At 42.0% G+C, this 27,675-nt stretch overlaps 1 protein-coding gene across 2 annotated transcripts in view; it reads right to left on the reverse strand.

Moving 5' to 3' along the window:
• The window catches only part of ST7 (suppression of tumorigenicity 7), a 136,618-nt gene extending 109,146 nt beyond the window's left edge, over window positions 1–27,472 (reverse strand). Inside the window, exon 1 of one of the 2 annotated variants that reach the window (XR_010363575.1) lies at window positions 26,974–27,178. Coding sequence is in view for 1 of the 2 variants with exons in the window: in XM_064422320.1 (XP_064278390.1) it covers window positions 26,974–27,124 (151 nt within the window). In the remaining variant the exon portion in view is untranslated. Of the gene's footprint in view, window positions 1–26,973 lie in introns of both variants that reach the window. The other variant, XM_064422320.1, reaches the window with a different exon arrangement.
• Window positions 27,473–27,675: the final 203 nt, after the last annotated feature.

Consider the following 27,675-nt stretch of genomic DNA (forward strand, 5'->3'; position numbering starts at 1 on the left):
CCATTGATCTCAGAGAAGATATGATCTTAATCACACTATGTTTTTTTTCTTTCAATTGACAGATGAATTAATATGCTGTTGGCAATGAACAAAACTTTTAATCCTCTTAAGATGCAGCATTTTAGCTCAGGGTGAATATTAAAACCTCGCCTGTTTTAATTTTCTTTCACAATCAGACAGATCCAGACTTCTGACAATACTGTGACATAATTTTATTGCTTCTGCAGCAACAAAATGCATTTTTGTATATCTCACCATCAAAATTTCACTAAACTATACCTTCAGAAGCTCTACAGAGCTGTTTTATGATCCCCTTCAGCTGCATGCACTGCTGCCTAGCCTTCAGCTGCCATGTGCTCCCCGAATGCAGCCATGCGAGCCCGTGCTCCTCAAACCCAAACCCACCTTCTGGCACTGGCTCTCCTGAGCAGCCTGTGGGAAATCACGTCTTGGAATGGACTTGGCCCAGCAGGATATGGGGAAGAGTTCACAGCAAGACAGGCTGCCCCACACAGCAACCTGCTCAAGTCACTGCTGACCCTCAGCCACCTCTGCCACCTTCACCCATCCGCGGATCAGAGAGTTCCCACTACCTGGCATGTTCTTACTGCAGCAAATGTTGTGGTCATGAGCAAATACAGCCTTGGGTCACCTCTGTACTCCTACATACCAGACCATTGTGTTGGAACTAACAGAACTAGCATACTGTTCTCCAAACAGGCAGAATCCAGCCTTTGGATAAAATAGCCTCTAGACATCACAGACTGTATATAAGCTATTTTTTCAAAGAAAGTACAGTTCTTGTGGGAAATACAAACCATCCTTTTTCATTTCAATGACGGTTGAAGTCATTTCTGAATGAAGCTTGAAAAAAAACCATATTTAAAGGTGCTGCTTAAATGTAAACTTAAATGCTGCATCTTAAATGACAGCTGCTAGTCTCAAGGCACAAAGGTAGTTTGTGGGAAACGGTAGTTTTCAGGGAAATGAAGCACAGTCCCACAAAACTGGATTTGGTCCAGCCTATGAATTCCCACTGCTGACAGAGAGCTCAATAGGCATGTTTCACACATTCTATTTTGTTCTTTTGTTTGTTTGTTTATTTGTTGCATAGAATTTACTGTCTTCAGGATGCCAGCAGGACCCTAAGAAGGCTTCTGCCATTTTGAAGTCTTCCTACCTCCTCCTACTCTCTAAGAGAAACCATTTTTCTTTCAACTTCCATCCCACAACCCTCAAGCTGCCTTTCTATAACTTGCATAACTGATTGGGAAGTGCTGACAGCAGAGTGCAGTCAGCCTCCCAGTGCATCCCCCACCCCAGACCCTTCCCCTAGAGAACAGCTTCCCAAGAACTTCAGCACAGTTTCTATTTAAAGGCTTCAGACCCTGCCAGAAGGAGCTGGGTTGTCAAATTTCAAATCTGTGCTCTCTACACAGTACTCAGATGCGTTTCTGCAGTAGTAAATGTTAGCTCTCCCTTGTGGCATGCACTTACCTTTCACACAGCCATGACCAAAACCTTGCACAAGCCTCTTCCTCACTTCTAATCCAGACACAGTCTCCTTCTAAGAGAAACAGTGAAGGAACAAGGAAATAGTGACCACCTGAGGAATGGGGACAAAAGTCTCCACCCAGCTGGGGTCCAGAGATCCTCATTAGTCACTATCACTCATTCTACCCCCCAAAAATGCTCACATTATGAGCCTCCTTGCATGCCTTGGAGCCCACCTTCACCATTCCAGCACGGACTTGGCTATCCCAGTTTTTTTCAAATCCCTGATTTTGCTTTCACAGGGAGCTAAACCAAGTAACCATTGTTGTTCTTGTCAAAACCCAGGGGGTCTTCACAGGACCCAATGGACAGCAAAGATCTTGCCTGAGAAATAACAGTGCAAGAGACTGCCTAGTGCCATTACAGCAGTGCAATACAGAGCCCTTTCCAGCAAATACTGAAGAACCCAAATTAAACACTGCTGTATTACTGTGTGGCAGCAATCCACACAGCAGACTGGGTTCATTTCCCAGGTCAGCAAATGCTTTCCCTGCCACGGGGATGTACTTGAATTTGCAACACCATTTTATCTAAAATCTTCATGAGACTGCAGTGGAGAGCTTCAGGGAACAGGCCCTGGTGAAGAGCCAGAGACCTGGCAATTAAAGTGCACTGCAGGGAAGAGACAGACAGAGTCACGGCGGACTGAGGTGTGAGCACAAAAGAATGTCAAGAGATGGCAGAAGGTTAACAGAGTAATATGGCAGGGAGCATCAGGCACCCCTCTGAGTGCAGACACAGCTGCCTGAGCCACATCCTGTGACCGAGGAGAGCATCAACAACAAACCTCCTCTGAACCAGCACGGCTGTCGGAGGAATTTTCCCACAGCTAAGATCACATTCATCGCTCTGTGTCAGGAACAATATTGCATTGTAACAGCCCTGGGATTCCAGCGGATGGAAGAGCACATTCAACCTCAACCACAAACAAACTCTGAGCTAAAATGGTGAAGTGCAATGCTCCTTTGGCTGCACTACAGCACGGCAGATTTTATACCCGTTACCCACACGGCCAGCACAGTGACATGAACTCAAATGTAGAATGGAGACTAAATCTTAATAAACCTGCAAAAAGATAGAAACCCCCAAGCATCAGATAAAAACAAGTGTCTGAAATTTATGGATGTATATGATCAAAACAAAATTTTAAAAAGAGAAAATAAAGAAGAAAAAGAAGAAAAAATAAACAGAAACACTGAAGGAGAATTTGAAGTGCTTTCTTTACAATCACACAGATTGGTCTGTGGGAAGGGAATACAGTGATGGCCATGCAGACAACATTGCAAACGTCATTGCTTTTAAAAAAAATAAACAAACATTTTGAAATATTTTTCCAGGGTTCTTCCTTTTTTTTTCCTAAGTTTCCCTAATATGTGGCAAAGCTTCAGAACTAGACTATTCTTCTTATGTGTGATAGTCACTGTTATTTTTCTTCCTGTGTATTTTTCAAGTCATCTTTCCCAGCATTCATATGAGTACAAGATTTCACAGACACTCTTAGTTTTTTCAGTCTGGGACACTCATCTTCTCACAATCTTTACAGCAGGAAAGCTGTAGGCTGCACAGAGAGGAAAGCATAAATCACACTATGACAGGTTTATAAGACTAATTCTAATAAATATCTCTCAGTAGCCTCCTATTCACTGTCTCCCTAGAAGAGCAAGGAGGGATTTTTCTGCTGGCAGCATTTTCAACTGCATCAACATATTTCGTGAAAGTGCATGAACTTCAGCAACACTTTGCCAAGGAAGCCCAGACAGGCTCGCAAACCAGGAGGCATGAGGAGGAAACCCCTCAGAGCCCCTGGCAGGGCATTTAGCCTGGCCTACGACAGACCAGAGACTGGACCCTATTTCAGGACCAGATGCATTCAATCTACCTTTTTTTGCTCAAATCACTGCAGGTCAGCCTTTGATCAAAGCTTCTTCCCACTGCTCTGGCAAATTCAACAATCCAGGAGCCAGGCAAGGCAGAGATCATGGATATGAAGCAGGCATCCACATCCCAGGATGCAGCCACCAGAACTGGCAAACCAGCTGAGCCTAACACTTCCCAAAGGCACCTGGTGTTTTTTTACATTGTTTCATGCTGCTTTGTTTGGGTATTCAGAAAATCCCAAGCACTGCTTGAAGACCTTTTCACTTCATCAGGACCTTTAGACATATCTTCGTTTCACTCTACCTACTGCCACTAGATTTTTATTGAGGAAAAAAAAATGCATTGCAGACAAAAGTTAGAGCCTGGAAAGAAGCAGTATCCAATGGTATCAAAACCAGCTATGGCACGTGCTCTGCATGGAGCACACACATTTTTCTTTCAGTTATCTTTTAATGGTTGTTAATTTCCCCACTATGACTGTTTCAAAAAACAATTCATGTCCTACCTGCATGTATTTATTTGAATATTGGTTCAGCTGTGTCACTGAAATGCTTAGAAACCCAAGCACATTTTTCAAAAGTTATTTAAGAATTTCTTTATTTAAGTACCATTGGCTTTTCTTTAAAGTCACAGTGCTTCTGAAAATACGATTTTGATGACAATACAGAAGGAAACTGAGAACATCTTCATTTTGGAGACAGCAGTCCAACACTGACCCACATGCACATCACTTGTTAGTGAAGTCTTTTATTGCTGATATTCAAGAGAATGCTGCAGAGAACAGAGAGGTGTCGTGTTCATGCCTGTTTAAATCACACAAACCATGAAAGTCTGGGATTAAAACCAGAGGCTGAAGGATGATGTCCAAAGGCTAGAAGCTTTAAGTACTAAAGCATCTCCTGCAACACTCACAAGAGTTTCCTCCCATGTTTCATTTGACATAGAACATACCAAATTATGTCCTTTTACCCCTAGACAAACTCAATTTTCTGTATCAAAACCTCATTATAGAAAATAAATAAGACTTAAATAAACAACATCAAAAAAAAACCCCAAAAAACACTACATGAAAATGAGAATCGATCTGGTGGTGGAGGTCTTGCCACTCCATCTGTTAACTCTCCTTTTCTGATGATATTGAGAATTGCATTGACTTTCAGAAATACCAAAGTCTTTTCAGCTTTTCCCTTATGCAAGATGTGCAGCTGGACTTCTTTGGTCTCCATGAAATGCCTGTACCCAGTATCTCTGCACTTCTCCTTTTCAGCACAACTACAAAGTATCTAACTCCACCCCTGCTTTTTGTTGTGAAATTGGAACATGCCCAACATTTTTTCCTCAGTAGACAATTTATTTTTAAATCCACAGCTAAGAATGAAGTGTAATATATTTTAAAACAAATGTTCTTAGTCATCATTTCCATAATATTTCAACCACTTCATAGGAAATATTCACAACACCAACAGGATAAAAACCAATGGGTTTCTATTAGCAAGTGTCCACAGGTCTTCATTTCAAATCTCAACAACAGCAAAAAACTGCTGTAATAAAAACTTAGATACTAAGATTGGCTCTTTGCATAAGCACTAGCCATCAGCTGGAGATCTGTCTGGAAGATATACCTTATTTCAATGTGACATAGTTGATCAAGTACTGAAATGAATGCTTAAATTATGGTGTCCTTGTTAGGAGCGTGACAGACCTAGGTCATCAAATAAGTAAAGTTTAATATTTATTAGGAGGTATTATAGGTCTAAAATTAAATTGCCTTCCTGAAACCAATTCTCATTCATGGCAACTGGCCTGTTACCATAAAGAAGGTTTTTTTTATCTCAGATGAGTGACAAGGTCTCCTATACCATAATTTCCCGTTCTTAAAAGCACATCAAATATGCACAGAAAATGAGGTTAAATGAGTGGTGCTTCTACCAAACTAGTTTGTTCTCCTTCTTTTTCCACACAGCACTGATAAATAAATATATATTTTGTGTCAGTGGGAAGGGAGAATATATGTCAGCTCTGAAACGTCAGGTTCAAATTGTAAGGTTTTGCAAATTAAGTTTTTATAAATGCCAAGTCCACGGACCTAGACCAAGAATCTGGGCAGGCAATTTCAGTCAGCAACAGGAAATATTCCTTGGTTCCCTGACTATTGCATTACAAATTGGTACAAAAGTGCTCCTGCCATATAATACAAAAACAGATGAAAATCTTCATTGCACTTAGGGATTTTGTAGAAAATGAGATACTGTATTGACTAAATGTATCTTACTGTGCACAGCTGGGGAAAAAATAAGTTGCAAATTACTACAAATAAAGTTTCATTTAATTGCTATACTTCTTCTTTCCTTTAGTTGAATTATTATTTTGACTTTGCTTACTGTCATGGCTTTTTATTTTTAGGTTCTTTCTACTAAACCAAGTAGGCTGTATGCGAAATGTTGCTATTTTTCCTACAAACTTATTCCAAAATACACACAATTTAGGCAGAAACTAAAAATCCATGACCAAACACGAACACATCTTTTTAATTCATGTTACTGTTGACACCACTGTGAGCAGGTCAGACCATTCAGACAAAAATGTAACGAGATAATGCCCTATGGAATTTAATAACTAAGTGGCAGTCAAAACATAAAATGGTCTGACCTCTATTAAGCATTTTCTCTCAACTCCATTAAGAGATTAAAGGCAGTTATAAGCACACTGTTTTCTAAAATTTGCTTAACAGAGGCAACATGTGCAGAATCATGGAGCATGTCTACATCACGGCTTAGAAACGGTATTCTCCAACTTAGCAGTCCAGCTAAAACCAAGCTGCCTCTCACTCCCCACACCTTCAATTGGAAGAACTAAAGGCAAAGATCATGGTTCAAGATAAAAAAAAAAAATTACTGGAAACAGAAATGAGACTAATAAACAACAGAAACAGCAACAATATTAGTAACAAAAGATATAACACTAAGAAACAACTTACACCTCCTTACCTTTTCTGGACAGAAAGTAACCCCTTCTCTCCTGAAGAGAAACAGAGTCCCTTCCTCCTGCCCCTGGCAGTCTCATGAGATAGTTCTGAGTAACATTTGGGCCTGGCCAAACCCAACTACTGCAAAAACTTAATCCTGTTCCTGACCAGAACTAGGACAGTCTGATGTTCCAAAGCCACAGCTTTTGTTGTCCTGCTAACGCTGCAGTTTGCTGAGTAGAAAGAACAGGATTAGAAATTACAGCACACAGTATTTGCAATAAAGAGGATCCAAGCCTTAGGGTAGACCTTACACAGCCACAGACCACAGCCTGTTTGAGTATCTGTTGAGAGAAGGACATTCATTCCCATGGCCACAGAGCTCCCAAGGACACCTGCATTCCAGGGCAGTCTTAAACAAACATTAAATAACAATTCTACCTCCACAGTTACTTTTTCAATTAGATTAATTCAGAAAACCTATTTGTAATCACTGATGAACAAGTTCTCATCTCATATTCCTGCCAGAGTCCAGTGGTTTCAGACCCAGAGCTAAAAAACTAATTTCCTGCAGCCCTGTGTATTTAATGCAGATGTCTCCCAGAGAAGGAGTATGGATGTGCCACTACCAACTTGTATTGACATGGAGCAGTCTCTCCAAGGGAACTAGCTAAACACAACATTTCTAGTCACAAATGTCTTACCTTGAAAAACAACATAAATCAAACACACCCTTCAAGTTGGACCTCATCCCATCCTAGAACCTTGGGTTTACCCAAAACTCCAAATCCCAGCAGTCCTCTTGCCCCTTGTCATTTTTGTCTGTTTGGATGAAAGACCGCATCTGTATGGAATCTCCTATTTCTCTTACTGTTTATAAATTTCATAGAGCAGAAATCCAACTTGGCTCATAAGCATGGCTGGTTTCCACCTAATTGCAAAAAGAGACTTTCTAAAGTCAGGGGTCTCCCTGGCAGGAAACAGCTGCTGGCTTGCTGTACCAGAAAACCTCTGGCCCTGGCTGCCCATGAAGTATCACATCTGTGCTGAGACAGAAATAGTGTGAACCAGAACACCAGTTACAACTATCAATGGTTTTCATACAGCAGATGGAGTTCCTAACTTCATAGGGGGATATATCACAAATGGTTACAAATACACCTAAAAGCTACTGAGATCCTCACTTAATTGCAAATAACAAAAAAGTCACAGCGATTCCTTGGTTTCTGCTTCTGTTTAATGCTGAAGATTTAAAACTTTAAGATCAAGCATGGAAAGAAGAAAGAAGACAAATAACCTAAAATAAAGCCCTATGTACTAATTTGAGATAGAGAAGCAGGATTTTTCAAACACACCCACTGTTTGAAATGTCTTCCAAGATTATGAACTCTTCTGAGTCCATAAAAGAAGTAGCAAGTACTGCATACTTCTTTTATGTCTTTAGAGAAAATGAGTCATGGAAAAATTCATCAAATGTCTACATCATACAAATTAGCCAAACCACAACACACAGTTAACATATTGTTATGGGTGAAACATTCCTGTGTATGACTTTACAACATTAAACTTTAAATATCCACAATTATTTGGATAATAAAGTGCAAAACACTTTGGTACCTTGTTTGTGAAAATTTTTCAAGGAGTCCACCACCTTGCCATCGGCAGGGACCCCTTTCCACTAAATCATGTTGCTCAAAAGCCCACCCAACATGGCCTAGAACACTTACAGGAATAGGGAATCCACACCTTCTACAGGCAGCCTTGTCCCAGTACCTCCCACACTCACAGCAAAAATGTCATATTTATATTCAATCTGAACTTACCATCTTTCAGTTAAAACCACTGCCCCTTCTCCTGTCACTACAGGCCCTGGTCAAAAGTCTGTCCCCATCTTTCTTATAAGCACATTTCCTGAGGTCCCCCTGGAGACTGCTCCAGGTTAAACAACCCCAGCCTTTTCAGCTTTCCTCACAGGACAGGTGTTCTGGCCCCAGAATGAGACATCAGAAGTGACACCCAAATCCATCATGTTTATTGGACAGACACTGGAAGGAGCTTAATTTCCATCTCACGGATGTTAAAACTCACATAACATGCACACAATGACAGATGACACATGGCAGGTACACAGAGGACAGAAACCAGGCTCTTGGAAGGCAAAGATACATACCAGAACATCAAACCACTGGTTTGCTCCTGTTCAGCTACGTCACTAACTTCAGCTCAATGACCTTCCTGTGTCCCTCATGCTATCTCCTAATTTCAAAAATCTTTGAATTTAGACCAATCTTTGGATTTAAACAAAGCTACATGAAAATAAGTAAGATTCTGAAGCAATTTAAGTAACCTGTACAGATAGTTGAGTCCATGGAAGTAAACACATTCTGACAGATACATATGCAATGACCAAATTTAGGTTTTTTGCCTGGAAATCTCTCCTTCTTAGTTCAAATAACCACCTAGTTACTCATCAAACTTTGCAGCCTTTGCCTAGGAGTTTGAGCAAGGAAGACCTTGAATTCCTCAGACTTTGCTTTCAATGACTTGAAATCATAGAGTCACAGAATATCTTTGGTTGGAAGGGATGCCCAAGAATCATCAAAGTCCAGTTCCTGAACTCCTCAAATCGTCTTTGCAACAGCCCATGGTTATTCTCAAGTGTCTGCCAGCTTGGCCTTGGTCTCCCACTGAAAGTGATGTTGGGTTACCCCTTTTGCTTGTCTCAGAGGACTCCTGCACCTACTCATATCCAGCTTTTACTGCTCCCCAGGTGGCCAAATGAGCTTCAGAGGGCAGGGCTTGCTTGCCACCTTCCACTACCTACAGACCTCCAAGAGAACTTCGAAAGCACGACAAACTAAATCTGACAGGATTTTTAGTATATAATGTTTGACATTAGCCAGAGGAGCTATAGAATTAAAGCTTCTGGTCAGTCAATGCCCTTCTGTTTCCATTTAAGGTTAAGAATGCAAAAACTTGATGGCAATTTCATTCCCAAAGTCTCTTCAGCCTGTTCCAATTTTGGGACATAATTCAGTCTAGTCAAAAATATTTTAAACAATGTGGTTTATTTATAATCGGAAAAGGCATCTTAGTAATCATCAAAATTACCAGAAGTTACTAAATTTAAAACACAACGACTGCATTTTCTTCTCTCCCCATAGAGAGCAACAGACTGAGCACAAAATCTAAGCACTGCTGTACACAGCTCAACAGATTTCTCTCCCTCCATGAACAGCTGCAGACAGAGTCAGAAAAATAAACCTTTTTAGGTTCACTAACCAACCAAAATGTGATACTAGGAACAGCAAGGAATTTGAAATAAGTCATCTATTTTATGTATTGCAGTTCACTTACACCTTATGAGTATTATCACCTATCCGAAACCATGACTGTGGAGGGAGATGTAGCCACGTTAATACAAATGATAAGATTTTTTAAAAAAAATCTTATTGCTTATGCCACATAAGAGTTAAAAGAGAAAGGATACTGCAAGTGTCTGTAAAATAAAGCAGCAGAATTGCAAAAAAGCAGCCATTCAATAAGATAATGGACAAACTGAGAACTGTACAAGACAGGAATTCACTAAACACATAATTTACTTGCAGCAGTCAGGATGGTAAGATGCTGCTGAAGTCAAGAACTATGAAAATTCAAAACTGGAATTACAGTAAGACTATCCATAAGCGTATAAAAAGGCAAGCCAAGTAGCAAACTCACATGAGAAAGTAAACTAGAAATGAAGGAGGGGCAGATCACAACTGTTGCCTACTCACTGAGATTTATTTTCCATTGTTTGCTGAATCTGCATCTGGTATTACCTATTCTCAAGAAAAATACACAACCCCCATAAAAACAGAAATCTGTCCACATCTCCCTTAAATCAACACTGGAAATGCTGAGTGACTTCACCACAGAGGTTTCTATGTTTTGTGTAGTTTCTGGAGCACAGCCTGGTTGCACATATAAAACTCTCTCTACATTGCTCAGAAATACCAAGAACACATAAAACCCCTTCGTTTACAGGTTTGACCTTGGCTGGATGCCAGGCACCCACCAAAGCTGCTGCACCACGCCCCTCAACAGGATAGGAAAATAAAACAAAAGGTTCACGAGATATGGACTGGAAGAGATCACTCATCAAACACCACCACAGACAAAAAAAGACTCAACTTGGGGATATTAACGGAATTTATTACTACCAAAATCAGAGCAGGACAGTAAGAAGTAAAATAAACCTTAAAAACATCTTCCCCCCACCCCTTGCTCCTTCCCAGCTCTGCCTCCTCCCCAGAGTGGCACAGGCAGACAGGGAATGGGGTTATGGTCAGTTCATCACCTGTCATTTCTGCCACCATTCAGGGAAAGGAGTCCTGCCCCTGCTCCAGTGTGGGGGCCCTCCCAAGGGCAACAGTCCTCCCCAGAGTGCTCCACTGTGGCTCCCCCACAACGTCACAAGCCCTGTCAGGAAACCTGCTGCAGGGTGGGCTCCTCTCTCCATGGTCTGCAGGTCCCTGCCAGGAGCCTGGTTCAACACATTTCCCACACATTCACATCCTCCTCTCAGGCACCCACCTGCTCCAGTGTGGGTTTCCTCCATGGGCTGCAGGCGGATCCTAGGATCCCTGTGGATCTCCAAGGGCTTCAGGGCACAGCTGCTTCACCATGGTCTGCAGAGAAATCTCAGCTCCAGCATCTGGGGCAGCTCCTGCCCTCCTTCTGCACTGACCTTGGTGTCTGCAGAGTTGTTCCTCATCTTCTCACCCCACTGTTCTCTGGCCACAATTACTTCTGTGCAGTAACCTTTTTTTTCTCTTCTTAAATCTGTTACCACAGAAGTGTTACCTCCATTTCTGACTGTCTTGGCCTTGGCCAGTGGTGGGTCCACCCTGGAGTTGGCTGGTATTGGCTGCCAGACACATGGGAATGTTCTGGCAGCTTCTCAAAAAGAAGCCCACCAGCAGCCCACCAGCTACCAAAACCTGTCCATTCAAACCTAATGCATACAGAGAAATACTTGAGAAATTCATCAATAAATTAGCCATTTGCCTTTTCCTTTCATAAGAAGAATGATTTTTAATTTTAAAAATACACAGTAAACTCCACTCATATTTCACATCAACTTACTTGTTCTCAGCTGCAGTTGTGACAATACAACTGGGGAAATATAGCTGTTAAAAGTATTTTCACAGCAAACTACTTCACATTCAAACTCCTTTTAATTCTTCTGACCTAGCCATTGTTTTTCAGCATAAGAAGATGTAGTAAGCTAAGGAAGGGCCAAGGGCTCCTCTACCAAAGCAGCTATTATTGAAAGGCACTGCACTCCCAAATATTTATACCATGTTAGTTGCAAGAGGAGACAAGACTTGAGACACAGGAGATGACTCACCAGAACAGAGCACCTATGCCTATGCTCTTGAAATTCAATGTGAGTTGCTGGTGATCATACAAATTTGTTTTCTTGTATTTTGTCTTTCAAATCTCTCTAAAGTTAAGGTGCTGCCTTGAAAGACACCAGAAAATGTTTTGTTCCATTTATGAATATCTGTCATAAAAGCATGTCACACATGCGACTTACTTAGTCATTAGAACACTTTACAGAGAAACATTTTAAGTACTTCAGTTGCTTGTACCTAGTGTGCCTCATTATAAGTCTCTTTATCTTGTGGTTCATTTACAACAAGCCACACACACAAAAAATCAATCCAGTAAGTGCAGAACAGGTGGACAGCTGGCATTACAAACCCTTGAGACCTGTTCAGCACTCGGCAACTTACTCCAAACCCCACCTGCAATGCTGTTTTTCATCTTTTATCACCTAAAATTTATCTTTGGTCTGTCTGGATGGACGACATAAAGGTAGGAGCTAGCATTTAACACACAGTCATGCAAAGACAAGGCACTTAAGCACCAACCTAGTTGAAATTTCCCAAATAAACTCATGGACAAAATCCCAATGAAACAGACACGCACTATTCCAGAGGATCCTGATGTTGAAGGGTCTGTTTGAACTGTCTGACCAGTTTCAAACACCTACATTTTTTATTAATGATGTTGTGTACACAAAAAATATCAATGGCAGTCCAGGGAAAGAATATAAAGCAGGTTGAGAATAAACTGAATGAGCAGAACTAGAACTTGATTTATTTGATTTATAAAAGAACAATCTGGTATACTATTTTTTTTAGCAAGGCAAACACAAGTATCAAAGGAAGGCAGTGATTTCTTTCCTGAAAAATCCATTATAAAAGACACCAAATGCTAAAATAAGCAATATGCATATTCTTTCTTATAAGATTTATATTGAAACAAAAGGGACATTTTTAAAAACTTTTAGCAGTGCCCATAGTTACAGACTCCGGAACAGATTAGCTGTAATGGTAGGCAAGGAATACGCAAAAAATAACATACACTTTAAATTTATTTCTACATATACAAAACCAACAATAAAGCCATGTCTGCATGTATGCACAAATGCTCAGACAGATTAGACATGAGATCTATCTAATAACAGCTGGGAAGGAGACAAACCTTCAGGAAATAATTTTGCTGTTTGTACAGAGTCAGTCAGCCAGAGTCAGACACACGTTACACCACAACAATTAGCACAAATTTTCCAGAGCCTCAGAAAGTACTTTATGTCTGTAAAAACACTGTGGCCTTAACAGCTGAGGCAGTGGGCGGGATAAAGGCAGGCTGGTATTAGTCACCTCCTCAGCACCTGCACCTAAACTGGCCTCACTGTCTTAAAGCCTGCAGCCTGCAGGAGCATGGGCACGCAGCACCCATCGCCACAACTGGTTTTAACTCACTGTTTAGCTCATTTTGTGGTACTCACTTCAGGAAAACAAATATGAGACACCTTCAGTCAACAACCAGTCCTGCATTTTCCATTTTTTGTCCTACTTAAAATAATCCAGCTTTATGACAGTCCTCATAGTTCTTCCAGCTTTCTGTAGACTGAGATTTACCCGTCATGAAACTCATCTTTCATCTGACCTTGTAAAAGCCATCCACAGGACCCCCTCCCAAGCAGACTTCCGAAGCTCCAGGGTGGGAATTAACTTGCCTTACATCAGTTGTAGGATGGCCCTTTATTTCATTATTTCATGTGACTGTGTCCACGGTAGCACGTCCCCTCAGTGGGTAACACACGAGGACAGCTCAGGGAGGGACAGCTCAGGGTCCCCACTGCAGATGGAGGGGCTCCCCACGCTCCTCCAGTGCAAGGGCTGTGTCCGCGGGGGCCTGCGCTGCTTGTGGTGCCCCTCGCCAGGTCTGGGACACGCAGGCACACCTGGGCTTGTGTCACGCCTCACTGCCACAGCTCCGTGTCCCGGCGTGGCTCCGTGTCCTTAAAAGGAAGGATGCCCTCTAGTGCGAGAACCGTACGAGGCCCTTTCCACTTCTGCCACATCACCGAGTGTCACACGCAAATCTACTCACAGCAGCACAGCGAGACGCGGCGGAGGGCTGGCTCAAGCACCGAGGAAAGGACTGGAAGGCAACCACCAAAGACGGGGGGGAAAAAATTGTACAAACCAACAGCACAGAACAAAAATCTGACCCCACTGCTCCCAGCTGAATAGCAACCACTACAAAATGGACATGAGTCAAATGCCAGTGCACTGGCCCCTAGTTAGTTTCTGCGTGATAAACATCTCGCGTACCAAAACTACAATTTCAAATCCAATGAATCCTTTCTACTAAATTTAAAAGTGCAATATGCCAAACAGTAGTGTTAACTGTCTCTGTAAGTAAATACGCCATTTATTTGTTCACTATAAATTAAGAACAGTATTCAAACCTCTGTTGATCATCAGACCAGAGGGACCTGTATATTAACAACAACATTGAGGACCTGTGTCAGCCAATGTTGTTTTTGCTAAACTACAGCATTCACAGATGACAAACACCATAGCCAGATTTGTTTGAACTGACGTATTTTAGGTTTATTATTATTTTACAGTATTCTCACATCTCTCATTAATATTAGCTTTTATTCCAAACTGACAGCATAACTTCCTGCAAAGGCAATGGCTGTGATGTGCAGAATTACACCAGCATATGAGTAAAAGAATACTGTGCCATTACAGATGCACTTAATACATTGTGTATCAGATATTAAATGCTTTTCTTTCAGTTAGAAAAGCATTGTTTGGTTTATTATTATGCCTAGTATAAGGAGTACATGAATAAGTACATGTTAATAAGTAAACTAATGGCTGACTAAAGCATAGGCAATTAAATACCCCAGGTGCTTCTGAAAATATTGCCTTGCAGATATAATTCCAGTCTATGTGTTTAAAATATATGTCCCAAACAAACTAATCTTGCAAACTGGAACAGAAAAGATACTTTTAATGAGAATTTATCTTCACCTTAAAGACCAAAGGCAGATAAAACCTGCCTCCTGTATATAAATAAAACACATCCAGAAAACTGTAGAGCCCACCCTGAACCAGACATGTCCCTAGCTACTGCATTAACACCACGGATTTTTGATGCTTACACAAGGAGAGAGTTTCTGAGGAACTAAGCCCAGGAGCCCACGGCCTTAGCCTGCAGTGCAAGGCTCTGCAAGGGAATGTCGGCCACCGTGGGTACCACCAAGCTCCCTCGCTCCTAAAACAAAGGCATTTGTGAGAAAAGGCTTCATAAAATTTCATCATTCCCAGCATCCTTTTCCCTTAAATGCTCCTCTGTCACATTAGATTAGAAAAGGAAAACAAACACGAAGGCAAACAAGAGAGATTTTGGTTGGCAGGCTTCTCGTTATTCATTTACTGTTTATTATTGATTTTTGTGCCCGTGCAGAAGGATCACGTGTGCACTGGAAAGAGGACGATGGTAACGTACAGAGGGCTGTGTATACCAGGGAGCTCATGGCCAGAGCAGCTGTCTGTGGGCTCTCTGTGGCTGGTTTTTGGATTGTTGGTTGTTTATTTTAGACTGAGAAAGTCTCCAGTGTTCAGCCTGGACTAAACCACAAACTCCAGCTCAAGGGGTCCACTGCCAAGATGCAAAGGGGTCATAATCCAGAGTGGAAGAGCTGAGATCTTGGGTGATCCCCAGGGTGGGAGCTGCTCTGCCAGTGAACCAAGCTGGGCTGGCATTCCCAGCCACAGAGCCCCCTCCCAATAACCTCGTGGTGGCCGCTGTCACTCACACCAACAGACGGGACGGGCCACCACAGCCCTGCAGCACAGCCAGGACATGGCAGCACCCAGACACACACTGCTGCCAGGGGAAGAACAGATTTGTAAGGAAGATATTGTAGGGTATTTATTCCAAGTCTGTAATACTAGCTCACCTAAGGAAAGTAGCAAACAATGCCAATGAGTCCCGCACATCACACACTCTGCACCCCAAATGATAAAGGCCTAGCCTCAAACACAAGGGGAACAGCACTGTATTTTATTTATTTTATACATTACTAACATAAATATAACAGATAATGTAATATATATGAATATATTTTGTATATATCATATAACATATTTTATCTATTACTGTATATATTGCTCAGAAACAAAAATAAAAACAATCGCCCAACAACAGTATTGCTCCATAATCAGTCATTGCCAGTTTGAATGTGGCCTGAAGAAAAATCGGTATTTTCAGATCTACTGGATTTACAGAAGAGTAGAGTAGTACTTGAAGCACCCTAAGTTTTCAGTGAGTGATTTATTAATTACTGGGTTTGGCTTATGTCATGCAAAATTCATCACACTGTCAGAAAGCCTACGTTACCTTGTAAAACTGAAAATTTATATTGCAACTTCAAGAGTTATAAAAATATGTGGCATGAGAACTGATTAAAAAGTTTTAAACATAAAAGCAGCTAAGAAACTTTGCAGATTAGATTTAGACAGGTCAACTTCTTTTTACGCTAAATGCCTTTATTTAACCAGCTCTGTCATCAGTTCTCAGTGTCTTGGTACCTGTCGTGTTTCAAATCCAGGAAGGCAGCAAATGTACAAATTTATTTCAGATTGCTGAGGTGTATGAGAGTCATTCATGCTCTATACCCTCTTCTATTGAGACCAATGTGAAAATACTCTTGGGGTAACATTATAATTTCCTTAAGTCAGTAGGAGCTTTACCAACTGCTCCAAGGAGACCAGAATTGCAACACAGACTTTCTCAAAACAATAATGTAAAGTTAATTTCAACTTCTACCTCGCGAGACCAGTCTATCAGCTAAGGCCTTCAAATAAAGCAATATCAGCCCTGTACAAGTAACACCTGCAAGACCTGGGACGTTCAAAGATTTCCCTCTGCTTTGGTAAGGACAAAACGCAGAGAAATAAAACTATATCTGGAAAAGTCAGACTGAGTAATAACTTAAGATCTGTATAAAAACAGTTAAAATAGATCACAAACCAAATCAAACAAACCAAGACTATTCAACAAAGTAAGTAAGGACACAGTAAGGTAAAAAGCAGGATATGGTAGTTTCCAAAGTGAATACTTATTACATTTTTGAATGAGAATAAAACTGCTGAATTTGGGGAAAAAATAATTGAAGGGCAAGAAAAGAGGCACTGTGACAGGAGAAAGTGAGATATAATTCAAAGGACTTAACATGTTCAAGACATGGTTGAGTGTAAGATTAAGAGAATGTACAGAAAGCAACTTGCTGAAGGAAATAACATTTGTAAAAGCAAGCCCCATATTGAGATAGTTTTAATAGACTGTTCAAATCCCCCAAATTACGCTAGAGTACTTAATATTTCTGTTTTTAAAATGCAGACCCAAGCTACTGAGAATTTTTAGTATAACAATAAATTAAGCAATTGAGGTATGTGAAAAAATAGGATGAAACACAAAATAAATAAATCATGCCAGACCAATCAGATGTGCCTCTTTACTGAAAATATTCAGTTCTTACCAAGAAAAATGTGTAGCTCTAAACTGTCTGGATTTCAGTAATGTACTGACAGTGCTGTAGAAAGCTAGTTAAAACAGGAGATGGAGAAACCAGTCTGGATGGTGTGGAGAGCACATGGAGCTGCCAACTGAGCCTTACAGAGAATTTTCATTACCAAAACCATGAGCTGCCGGGGACACACTATCAAAGTTAATGGGGCAAAAGGCAAGGAACCAGCAAGGAAAACTATTTTTACTGGAAGGTGAGAAGGATTAATTACACTATATAAGGCAGTTAGTGAAGCCTTACCCTGGCATATGATGTAGAGTGGACAAACTCAGTTATGAAATGGCCAGAAAACTAAAAGAATAAAGTATTACCAGCAGAATCAAGGACATCCAGCAGTTTTAGGAGAACAAATGAGGACAACACAATTGATTCAATCTTATAAGGGATGGCCAGGCAGGAAAAACCCCACGAGTGCACTGGGAACCAGTCTTCATGGTGGTGATGCTGCTTCTGCAGGTAAAGGAGAGAGCTGTCACAAGCACAAACATGTGCAAGCCAGCCACAAATACATCCAAGTCAGAGTGAGAGCAGAGCTTCTATCCATGAGAATTACCAAATTCTGGAAAAAAAATCTTTCAGTGCAGCAGTTTACGGGAAGATAATGTAAAATATGACGGAGTGTTGGAGTCAGGACCCAGAGAGGCCTGTACACCTCTCCAGTGGCACAAAGCACAGCCCCTACATACACATCACAGGAGAGCATTAAGGGTGGGAACTCCACCTTCTGCAGAGCTGCTGACAAAACACTCTCAGCGGTAACACAGGCCAAACCCTCCTGGCCAGGTCTGAGGAAATCCTGCAGCTCAGACACCCGAGGAAACCCTGGAGCAAATCAGGGCTCCTTGGGACTTGTGTTCCCACAAGACTATGTGGGTTTTGGGGAGACTGCTAACACAGCTGTCATCAGCACTTTTCAGCAGTAAACTCTTGACAAGAATTTCTGGGAATATATAGAACAATATTAACTGCTAAAGTGATTCACTTGTGCTTGCATCAATCCTCTGTCCTGTGACCCAATGAGCAGGACAGTCAGACATAGGGACCAGAAGGCACTTTTATAACAGCACAGCACAATACAGGAGCCTACACTGAGCAGGCACATAAATCCAGCAAGTCAAGCACTACAGAGAAGACACTTCTGGCTTCTAAGACCAGTAATTGTGCACCAGTGCAGCTCTGCACAGGACCCCCTCAGGCTCTTCTCCTCACAGGCAGGGCTCATCAGCTCAGCTGCAGCATCCTGCTGCTGCACAAAGCTGGCTTCTGCTCAAGAAGTATCTTGAGCCTCACCCCGGGACTCTGTGTCCCCTTGTCCCCTGCACAGGGTGCAGAAGGCCAGCTGCAAGCCTTCTCTAACAGGCTCTGGTTTAACCTTCTCTCTGAAAACTGAGGAAATGACTAGCCTGGGACTCTAAGCCAAGATTTGTGTAAAACATACCAGATGGGTACACTGCTATCAAGTTAACTTCAGTATTAAAAATAGCAAAAGAAATTTCACATGGAAGATTAAGTGCATTAGTGGATCATATAACCTTGCTTCAGAGCAAGCCACGCCGTAAACAATTTTCAGCCCTCAGCATAAACATACACGACATGTCATGAAAACATTTAGTTATGTGAAGTTCAACATCTATGACACTCTCAGGTTACAGGCGTATTTTCTTGAGAAATAAATGGCTGCCTTACAAAATAAGATGACGATGATGATAACATTTCTTGTGCATTAAATTTGATCTCTGAGTGTCTTGCCACTGCACACAAGACCCTGCATTTCAACCTAACATTCCTGACATTTAATAAGCCAAGTTTATTTGTAGAAAGTGAGCTGGAAATTAGTTCTCATGGTTGCAGTTGGCACACTACACAGAATAAGAATCTTAAAGATGACTGCATTTCATTTTTGCCCTATAGCTTTCATCCTTCTAACTGGTATATTTAAGTGCACTTAATCGCTTAAGCAATGAGTCTACCACAGTGACAAATCTCCAGTTTAGACTCCACAATAATAAATCCTTGTCTTCTCTCAGCAGCTGGCGAGGTTTGATTTGGACTTTGAATTTAGGCCCTTTCCTCAGGCTTAACAGTTACAACTTGTTTGTTCTGTCTGCTGAAAGCGTGGCATTAACTCTTGTCTTTAAATACATTATTGCTGCTTAAGCTTAGTGTTCTTAAGCTTGGTGTTAAAACTGGTTGCCCTTCTGCAGTGCCCAACTAAGACACACACAAAACAATTCCAATTAGCCTGTGCTGGGATTTCACAAAGCAACTTTACCTCATTAGTATTTACACAGCATCACTGGTCCACATGACACTTCATAGACATGCTGGAGTTTATAACACAATCCTTCAATAGATGCCTTTAGTGCCACAAAGAGCTAATTTAAAAACAGGTGGAAGGAGCCTTCAGCCACCCCCTTTAACAGCCAACAGAGCAGTAACATCCCCACAAACACCTCATAGTCTGTCCACAGGACCAGGATAGATGTTACCCTGAATTCTATGACAGATGCCCTAACTACATTCCTGAAACAGCTCTGGTAAAAAAAGGCAAAACTTAGGTGTGATCATCAAACCACAAGAGGAAAAACTACCTTTGGGCAGAAACAACTGGGGACTCTATCCCCCATGTTGCTACAGGTTCTCTGCAGCAGGCCCAAGTCTTTGAGAATTCATGCACATTAATTACCAGTGCAGTAAAGCCCTGGGCCTATGCTTGTGGAACAAACTAAACCACTGAAGGATTGCAGCATCAGGGACTCATTTCCCTTTGCCTTAGTTCTCCCTGAACAGTTCAACAGAACTCTCTGTTGTATTCAACATTTTGACATGTACCTAAAGCAGGGCCTGATTTTGCTAAATATAAAATACCTTCTTGAATAATTAATCTCGGATAAAAAAGGGTGAATCCTGACTTGTTGTGGCAGCCACACCAAAGAGTTCATTAGCTTCTGACAGCAATGTTCATTCCTCCAGTCCAGAAGAAACTGCTTTGGCCCTCCAACCTAAGTCACCACTTAAGTGGTTTTATTTGCTTTACCACTTGCCAACAAGACAAATAACTCTCCCTTAAGCACAGAGCTTGCCAGCTGACTGAACAGCACACAGAAACCTTGGACTCAGCAGGGACTACCCTCTGGCATGTGCACAAAAGCCCTGGCACTTCTGGGACTATCAGAGCCCCTGTGCACAACATACCTGAACACCATCAGCAGGTGTTTTTAGCTGGGTTTTTAGGGGTTTTTAAACCTCAGCATGACAGTGTTTTAACTAGTCAGCTTTCCTGTTTACTACGGGCCATTAGATTTCACTCCCACTGAAGAACTTGGCAATCCTCATTACCCTGAGGGTCTTGAAATAATACAAGAGCTAAAGATGGAGAGGCATAATATCCCTTGCCATATCAGCTGGGTCCAAAACACATCTTCAAAAATCTTTTATAAAAAAACACTTCACCACCTCTCTATTACAGCAAGAGCACTGCACACAGCACTTGTCACAGCCAGGCTGCTTCTTCAGACCACTGATGATTTGGGCCCCAATTCTGACAAGTTCACATGAATTTTACTCCAAATATAGTTTACTCACTATATGTTTGTCAACTAGATTAAAGCTCTTACACCTCCTTACTGTGAAGTAGCTTCTCTGTGATTAAACAGCTTGAGCTTCTTTAGGCTAACAGTCTGGTTTTGCTGAACTCCCCATAGCTCCTTTCAGAGAATCCATTTTAAAACACAGGCAGGTCATTCCCTCCAAAATCCCCGTTTCATGAAACATCATCTTCCTAATTCCTGCCAGGTGCTCCTCTTAGGCAGGCATCTTGACCTTCTATCCTTCATTTAATGTACAGCCTTGGCACAGATTTATATACTTTTTTCTCTCTTTTCAGTCTTTGAGGCACTGACACCAGTTAGCACTTCTTTTGTCTTTCACAAATGCAAATTTATGATCTGGATTTTTGCATTTGCTTTGCAAAATAAACACCAAAACATCAATTTTAAGTTCTTTCTTTAATTTAGAATGGTGGTATTTTCACAGCCACTCAGACAATTAGGACCTATGACCCCTGTGAACAATGGAGGGCTTATGTTCTTTTTTGGGTTAAATTTGTCCAGGCACTCAGTGCCTTTGGGAAATCCCAGTACACATATCCAGTTTTAGGAGCATTTCCACAGATTTTCATCAGGACACAGAGGACATAAGACTTCAGTTAGAAGCTGGCAGTGCAGCTCCATGGTTGTATATCAGTCAGTGTTATAGTAAGCTCAATCAAGATGTTATCAAAAATTATTTTGAAGGCTCTAGCTTATACATTTCCCCTGAAATACTGACTGCAAATCTTCTAGAGCTTTTGTAGTAAGATAGTCAATTTTTTTAAACAGTATTTTCTAAAAGCCTTGCATTTCCTACAAACTTCACTCCGTTTCCAGCATCTGATCTGACTGAAAAATTTAGCTCAACCAAAAAGTCAAGCTGGTGAAGAAATGTCAAAATTTGTATAAAACAAGTATCATTGTATCTGCATCCGTTAGGCATTGATCCAGCTGTTTTGATATGACTTTTCCCCCAAGAATACCCAGTTTAACCTACAAAGATTTGTCCACTTTCTGTTAAAAGTAACATACTACTTTGAAGCACATCATAATCTCTTCCATAAAAAATTAAAGGGAGAGTTTCAAAGTGTACCATGATGAAAATACACATGCTCAAAACAGTTAAAACATGTTTTATAATAACCTCCTGAATATTAGCCTACAGCAGTAAAAAACTGATTTTTGCAAAACCCAAAAAGGCAGACCAAAAAAACCTCCAATATCCAAACCCTGAATGGAGGCTCAGCAGTAACTACAAATGCTTTCTGGCACTGTAAGTGATATAACTGAAAAGAGGGGTTAACAGTTAGGAAAACACTATTTACTTTAATTCCACTAAGTAGGAAATAAGATCAGTATGTAGTAAATATTTATTTACATTCTAAGAAATGAAAAAATTAATGCAAGTGATTTCGGGTCAGGGAGCAAACTATCTGCAACTGATTCTGTGAATTTCGTATGCAGGATTGATGCTGACCTTGACAGAAGTGGTCATGCGTTTGAAATTTTACTTTCAACAGTCAAGTTCTTAAAAATGCCCCAAACAAATCTACGTGGCACTTGCAGGGAGTTAAGAATTCTTGCATCTCCTTTGGTGGCATGAAAGTTTTGCTCCAGGTTTTTTGTTGACTCGCCCACCACCACACTCCCTCCTGTAGCTCGCACAGCAGATGCTTACAGGGAAACCCATGGCAAGGACGGCAGATTGCTTTGAAGAAAGACCAAACAACCACCAGCAAGTCTGAGAACTAAAACTAACTGTGCTTCAGTTCTACTTAAAAGAAAGAATCTGTTCACTGGCTTTCAAACTATCTGAAACTCCCTGGCCTTTGTCAGGTTAATGTTTTCCAGCCCTCATGATTAACTGCACTGGCTTAAATTTATGAAGGGGAACAATACCTCCTGACCGCTGTCAAGATGCTATCACAGCAAACACACAGGCAGGGGCTTCAGAGAGAGGAGGCACCGGCAGCCCCAGTCCCTGCAGCCGTGCCCCCAGCCCAGGGAACACACACTGCCAGCTGTCCAGTGCCCAAAAAAACCTTCTGTCCTAAGGGGGGATTGCTACTGCAGCTTGCGCATGCACAGCCCCACACGGCCAAACTATCAGCAGCAGGAAAGAAGAGAAATTAGTTAAATTTCAATAACAGGCAAATGTTTTCTGCTGCTACTTGAATTTGAGACCATGGGAATGAAAAGTTACTTTTTTCTCACACTGCAGCCTATTGGGACACCAGTGTGCAGTATAGATCTGCAGAGCCAGGAAGCGCAGAAAGGGAAGATCAGAAAGATGAGATGAGATGAGCTTCACTGACAGCAGCCACCACCCTAAGACAGCATAGCCCAAACCCGAGAGGCAGGCTCCATCTCTCCATCTCCTGCAGTATTTCTGCTAATGAAATCACCCGCAGCTTTCCTGCATGGTTTAACACAAGGCAGTTTCATAAGATGGGTCTTTTCCAAGTGCTTTGCTTCCCGAAGTCAGTGCAATGCACACACTGGTGAACACATCTGAGGTGGGCCAGGGTGACTAAAAACACCGCTCGATTTAGTGTCTTCTGAGAGATTCTTGGACCAAGAGAAAGTGTTGTTATCCTAAATTTACAGGACTTTTAAGACGTTCACTTCACCCCCGGCCACACAAAGCACAGGGTGAGCGGGGAGCTGGTGATGGCCGGCGCTGCCAGCCCTGCTCCACACCAGCCTCCTCCCTCTCCAAATGGCCAGCACCATGTGCACTGTTTCAGGTTCTGGGCTTTAATAAGTCTATTACCTGATTACAAATCTCACATTAATGAAAATTTTAGCTATTTATTTCAGTAGGAATGTCATAATAATAGTTTTATAAAATTCATAATGAAAAAATATACCATGTTCCTCAGATAACAACTCTGTCCCCAAGGTGATGTAGTCTTGCTCTTCCAACCGTGTTCACCCTGGGCCTGCTGACCTCAGGGGCCTGGCAGGATAACTTCACTTGTTTCCTTCCATTCTGCAGGCTTGTAACGCTCCCTTCTCTAGCAGCTCAGCTGGTAACACCACAGGGCCTTGCTCCAGCACAGCTGAATAATAAAAATACTCCACAGACACCAACAGAGCCAGACTTGGCCCAGAGCTCATGCTTTTGTATTTATTTTTCACACTTTTAGGAAATCAATTTATCTGTTTTCTCCACCCTCGGCAAGTCAGAGGTTTCCTCCTGTCTGCCTTGTCACAAGCCAGTCACACTCAATGCTCTGGTCATTAAAACCGTCTTTCTGTTGCACTTTGAAAGGATAAATAAAATCATCAAAAACGTTTTAACTTCAGTGCCTCTCTCCTTCCTAGGATATGACTAGAAATCCAAATTCTCATGTCAGGAAAAACAAGCACATTTTTAGAAGAGGTGTGTCTTAGTTCAGATTAGTGTGGCATTCAGAAGTCATGCAAGTGCCAACATGGGAAGAAAATACAGCATGTTATATAAAATAGGCACGTTTAATTATTTTGGAAAAAGATGACAACATCAGCTTCCTCAACTGCTTATTCTGTATTTAATATTCTAGCCTGGCATATTAAGTGACCTCTCTTGCTTCTTGGCTAATAGTATAGTAGTACAATAGTTCAAACTCTCCTACTCATAATTTTATGATTTGATCTGGACATCAAACTTAAAAGAAATTAAAAAACCAAACCACATGAAACACCACAATCAGACTTACATTAATATTTTTATATGACAGACTAGATTTCCCTTGGGGTATACTCCACCAAGGACACTGCTTGGCCAAACTGAGGCCCTTCAAGCCTGGGAGCTCACTGAAACACACGGGACGACCAACATGTACTAATGCTCGGGTGTGCACATCTCTACAACACTGAAAGAGGGAAAAAAGACCCCACACTTCTTACCCAGACTTTCTGATAGAAGTGACCAACCACCCTTCCATTTGGTGAAACCATCTGCAATGACTCTGACTGCCAGTGGTGCACAGCTTGCTGCCCTGCCCTTGCCAAAAAGCAGTTTAAGGCTGCATGAACACTTGTGATTCCTATTTCACTACTGGATTTGAAGACTTTCAGACATGCAAATCCCAAAGGCTCCTTTAGCAGCTGATTCAAGTTTGCTACAAATTAACATCTGATTATAACAAAATTGAGTTTGTTCTCTCCTCGTCATCAATTCTTGTAATTCTTTTCATTATTAAAAGGCCGTTTCTTTCTCCATGACAATACTGTAATGGTATTCTGATGCTTCTCTCCAGCCTTGCAACCATTTTCCCACTATCTTCTCCAGCTTTTCCACTTCCTTTTAGAAATACTAACACTAGGCATGGGAAAACAAAATCATGCAGCAGCAGCAAGCGCCAGGTCCTTGTGGCATACATGCCACACTATTCCTTCATATCACAGCAGCCCACTGTGGGGTCTGTTTAAGGTGTTTGATCTAAATCCTTTCTAAATCATACCATACAAACCATACCTGAGGATATGCAGTTTTTTAACTGGCTGCCTAAACCTGTCTCTGGTGGTACTGAAAACCAGTTTGTTTGACCTCAACTCACCAACAGATCCAGCCTGTTCGGGGAAAATACCCAGTCATTTTTTAAATCACCCTACTATTTCTTTATGCCACACAGAAGTTTTAGTAGCAACATTTACACATTCATTTTCACATCACTGAAATATATGTGATTGGTATCACATCATCAGTTGCTGTGGTACTTCATGATCAACCTTAAACTAATGGCAGTAGAATCCAACTCTAATCAGCTGGGAGGGATTGAGGGGGAAAACAATCCACAATAAATTAAATCTGTTTTAATTCATTCACAAAAACTTTGAAAAACTAAATAAAACAAAAAATGGTAATGTTATTACTGGTACTAATTTTTTAATAAATTCCATTTAGGAACAGATGATGCATAAAGACCATACTGATGGTCTATCATTCTCCCCAGTAACTCATTTTTATCAGGTGCTTTGGGACTTTCTTCAGCCTTTTTAAACTCCTCAAAGATCTCATACTGTCATTTTACTTGCATTTTGAGACATTTCTGTAAACCCCCAGATGACTCAGCTGGAGCAACATTTCAAATGAGAAAGTGCATCAAGAATTACTTTGTTCGAACTCAGGAAGAAATCAGAGGGGGTTGATTAGGTCTCAGATGGATGCCTGTGATTTTTTGTAATAGCGAAAATTATAATATAAAGCATTCTGACATTTCTGCTTGACAAGCATGGCCTGCAATGGTTACCTGGGACATATGCATTACATAAATTATTAAGAATCAAGCAACAAGAATTTCTTCCTGTTCTAATCAGTGGTAGTGTCAATAGAAACAGGATATTGTCCAAAGAAATAGTGTGAAAATTTGACCAAAATTACATTTAAAGTTTATAATTTATAAACGCAATTTATAATTGCCTTTTTGCTTAAAGTGAAAGCTGCCTTATGCAAAACATTCTTTTTTTTTTTTTTCAATTCTTCTTTGATGCTGGAATTGCCAGAGGCTTATCGAATGAGAACAGGCCAGAGGGATGGGTGAAAAATGCTCAGATAATGTTTGACTTCCCAGCAGCAGGGATGCCACATGGGTTACATCTCATCTGCCCCAAAACTAATTTGTCTTGTCCAGCAGGGGGGTGGGAGAGTGTGTGTGTGAGGGGGGAAGAAATTAAATTATCAAAGTAGATGGGTAGGAAAAATAAGCAATTTCAAGATAAAGCCGTAACTGCCCAATCCAGAGCGGCTAACAGTCCGTAAGCTGCTGCTGATTCAGTACAGCAGCGGCACACTGCCTTAGCAAGGCTCAGCACCCAAAGCAAAGTCCACTGCAACAGCGATAATCTTCCAGGGAACTTACACTCTCGTTATTTATTATCATTCAGAAAAAGTAGTTGAGTTCTAATATTTATCAGAAACACAACTGAAGTTTAATCCTGGTTAGTGAGAATGCTTGAGTACGACACGAACAGTGCAAACAGCTCAAGCCAGGAGTCCAGCCCCGGCCGGGCAGGGCAGGGCAGGGCAGGGCAGGGGGCAGATGATCACAGCCTACCTGTGCTCAAATTGTCATTGATCTTCAGCGGCACCCGCAAGATGTAGACGAGGAAGAGCATGATGAAGAACCACAGCGTCCAGAGGTAAGTCCAGGACCAGACGATGCAAGACTTGAGCTGTTCCAAAAAGCCCGTCCCAGCTTCAGCCATGTTTTTTGGAGAGAAAAGAGGAAAAAAAAAAAAAACAAACCAAAAAAAAAACCAAACCGGGGTGGGGGGGAACGGAGTGTGGGGGAGCCAACGCGAACGCTGCTCTCTGCTGCCACGAGCTCCCAGCGTGTCTGTGGGATGGTTCACCCCCTCTCGCTGGCCGGGCCGCCTCTCCCGCCCGCCGGGCGCTGCGGCTGCCCCCGGGGCGCCGCCGCTCTGCCCCCGCTCGCCGCGTCCGCCGAGCCTCGGCGAGGGCCGGCCCGATAAAATGGACTCTGGCGAGCTCCCTCCGGCCCGGCGGGAGGGGACGTGCCGCGGTGGCAGCGGCGGACCTGCCCCCAGCCGCGCTCGGCCGCGCCCCGCGGCTCGGCCCCTGCGCTCGGCGCCCCGGCCCTGCCCGCCCGCCCCGCCGCGGGAGCGCCCCGGCAGCCGCGGAGCCGCGGGGCACGGCGGCGGGCGGCAGCGGAACCGCGGCACGGGCCGGCAGAAAGGCCGCGCAGCTTCTTCCCCACAGGGCTCCACGATCCCGAACAGTGATTTCTGGCGGCATT

Source organism: Passer domesticus, chromosome 5 (assembly GCF_036417665.1).
Source record: "Passer domesticus isolate bPasDom1 chromosome 5, bPasDom1.hap1, whole genome shotgun sequence".
In the NCBI taxonomy this organism is placed as follows: Eukaryota; Metazoa; Chordata; class Aves; order Passeriformes; family Passeridae; genus Passer; species Passer domesticus.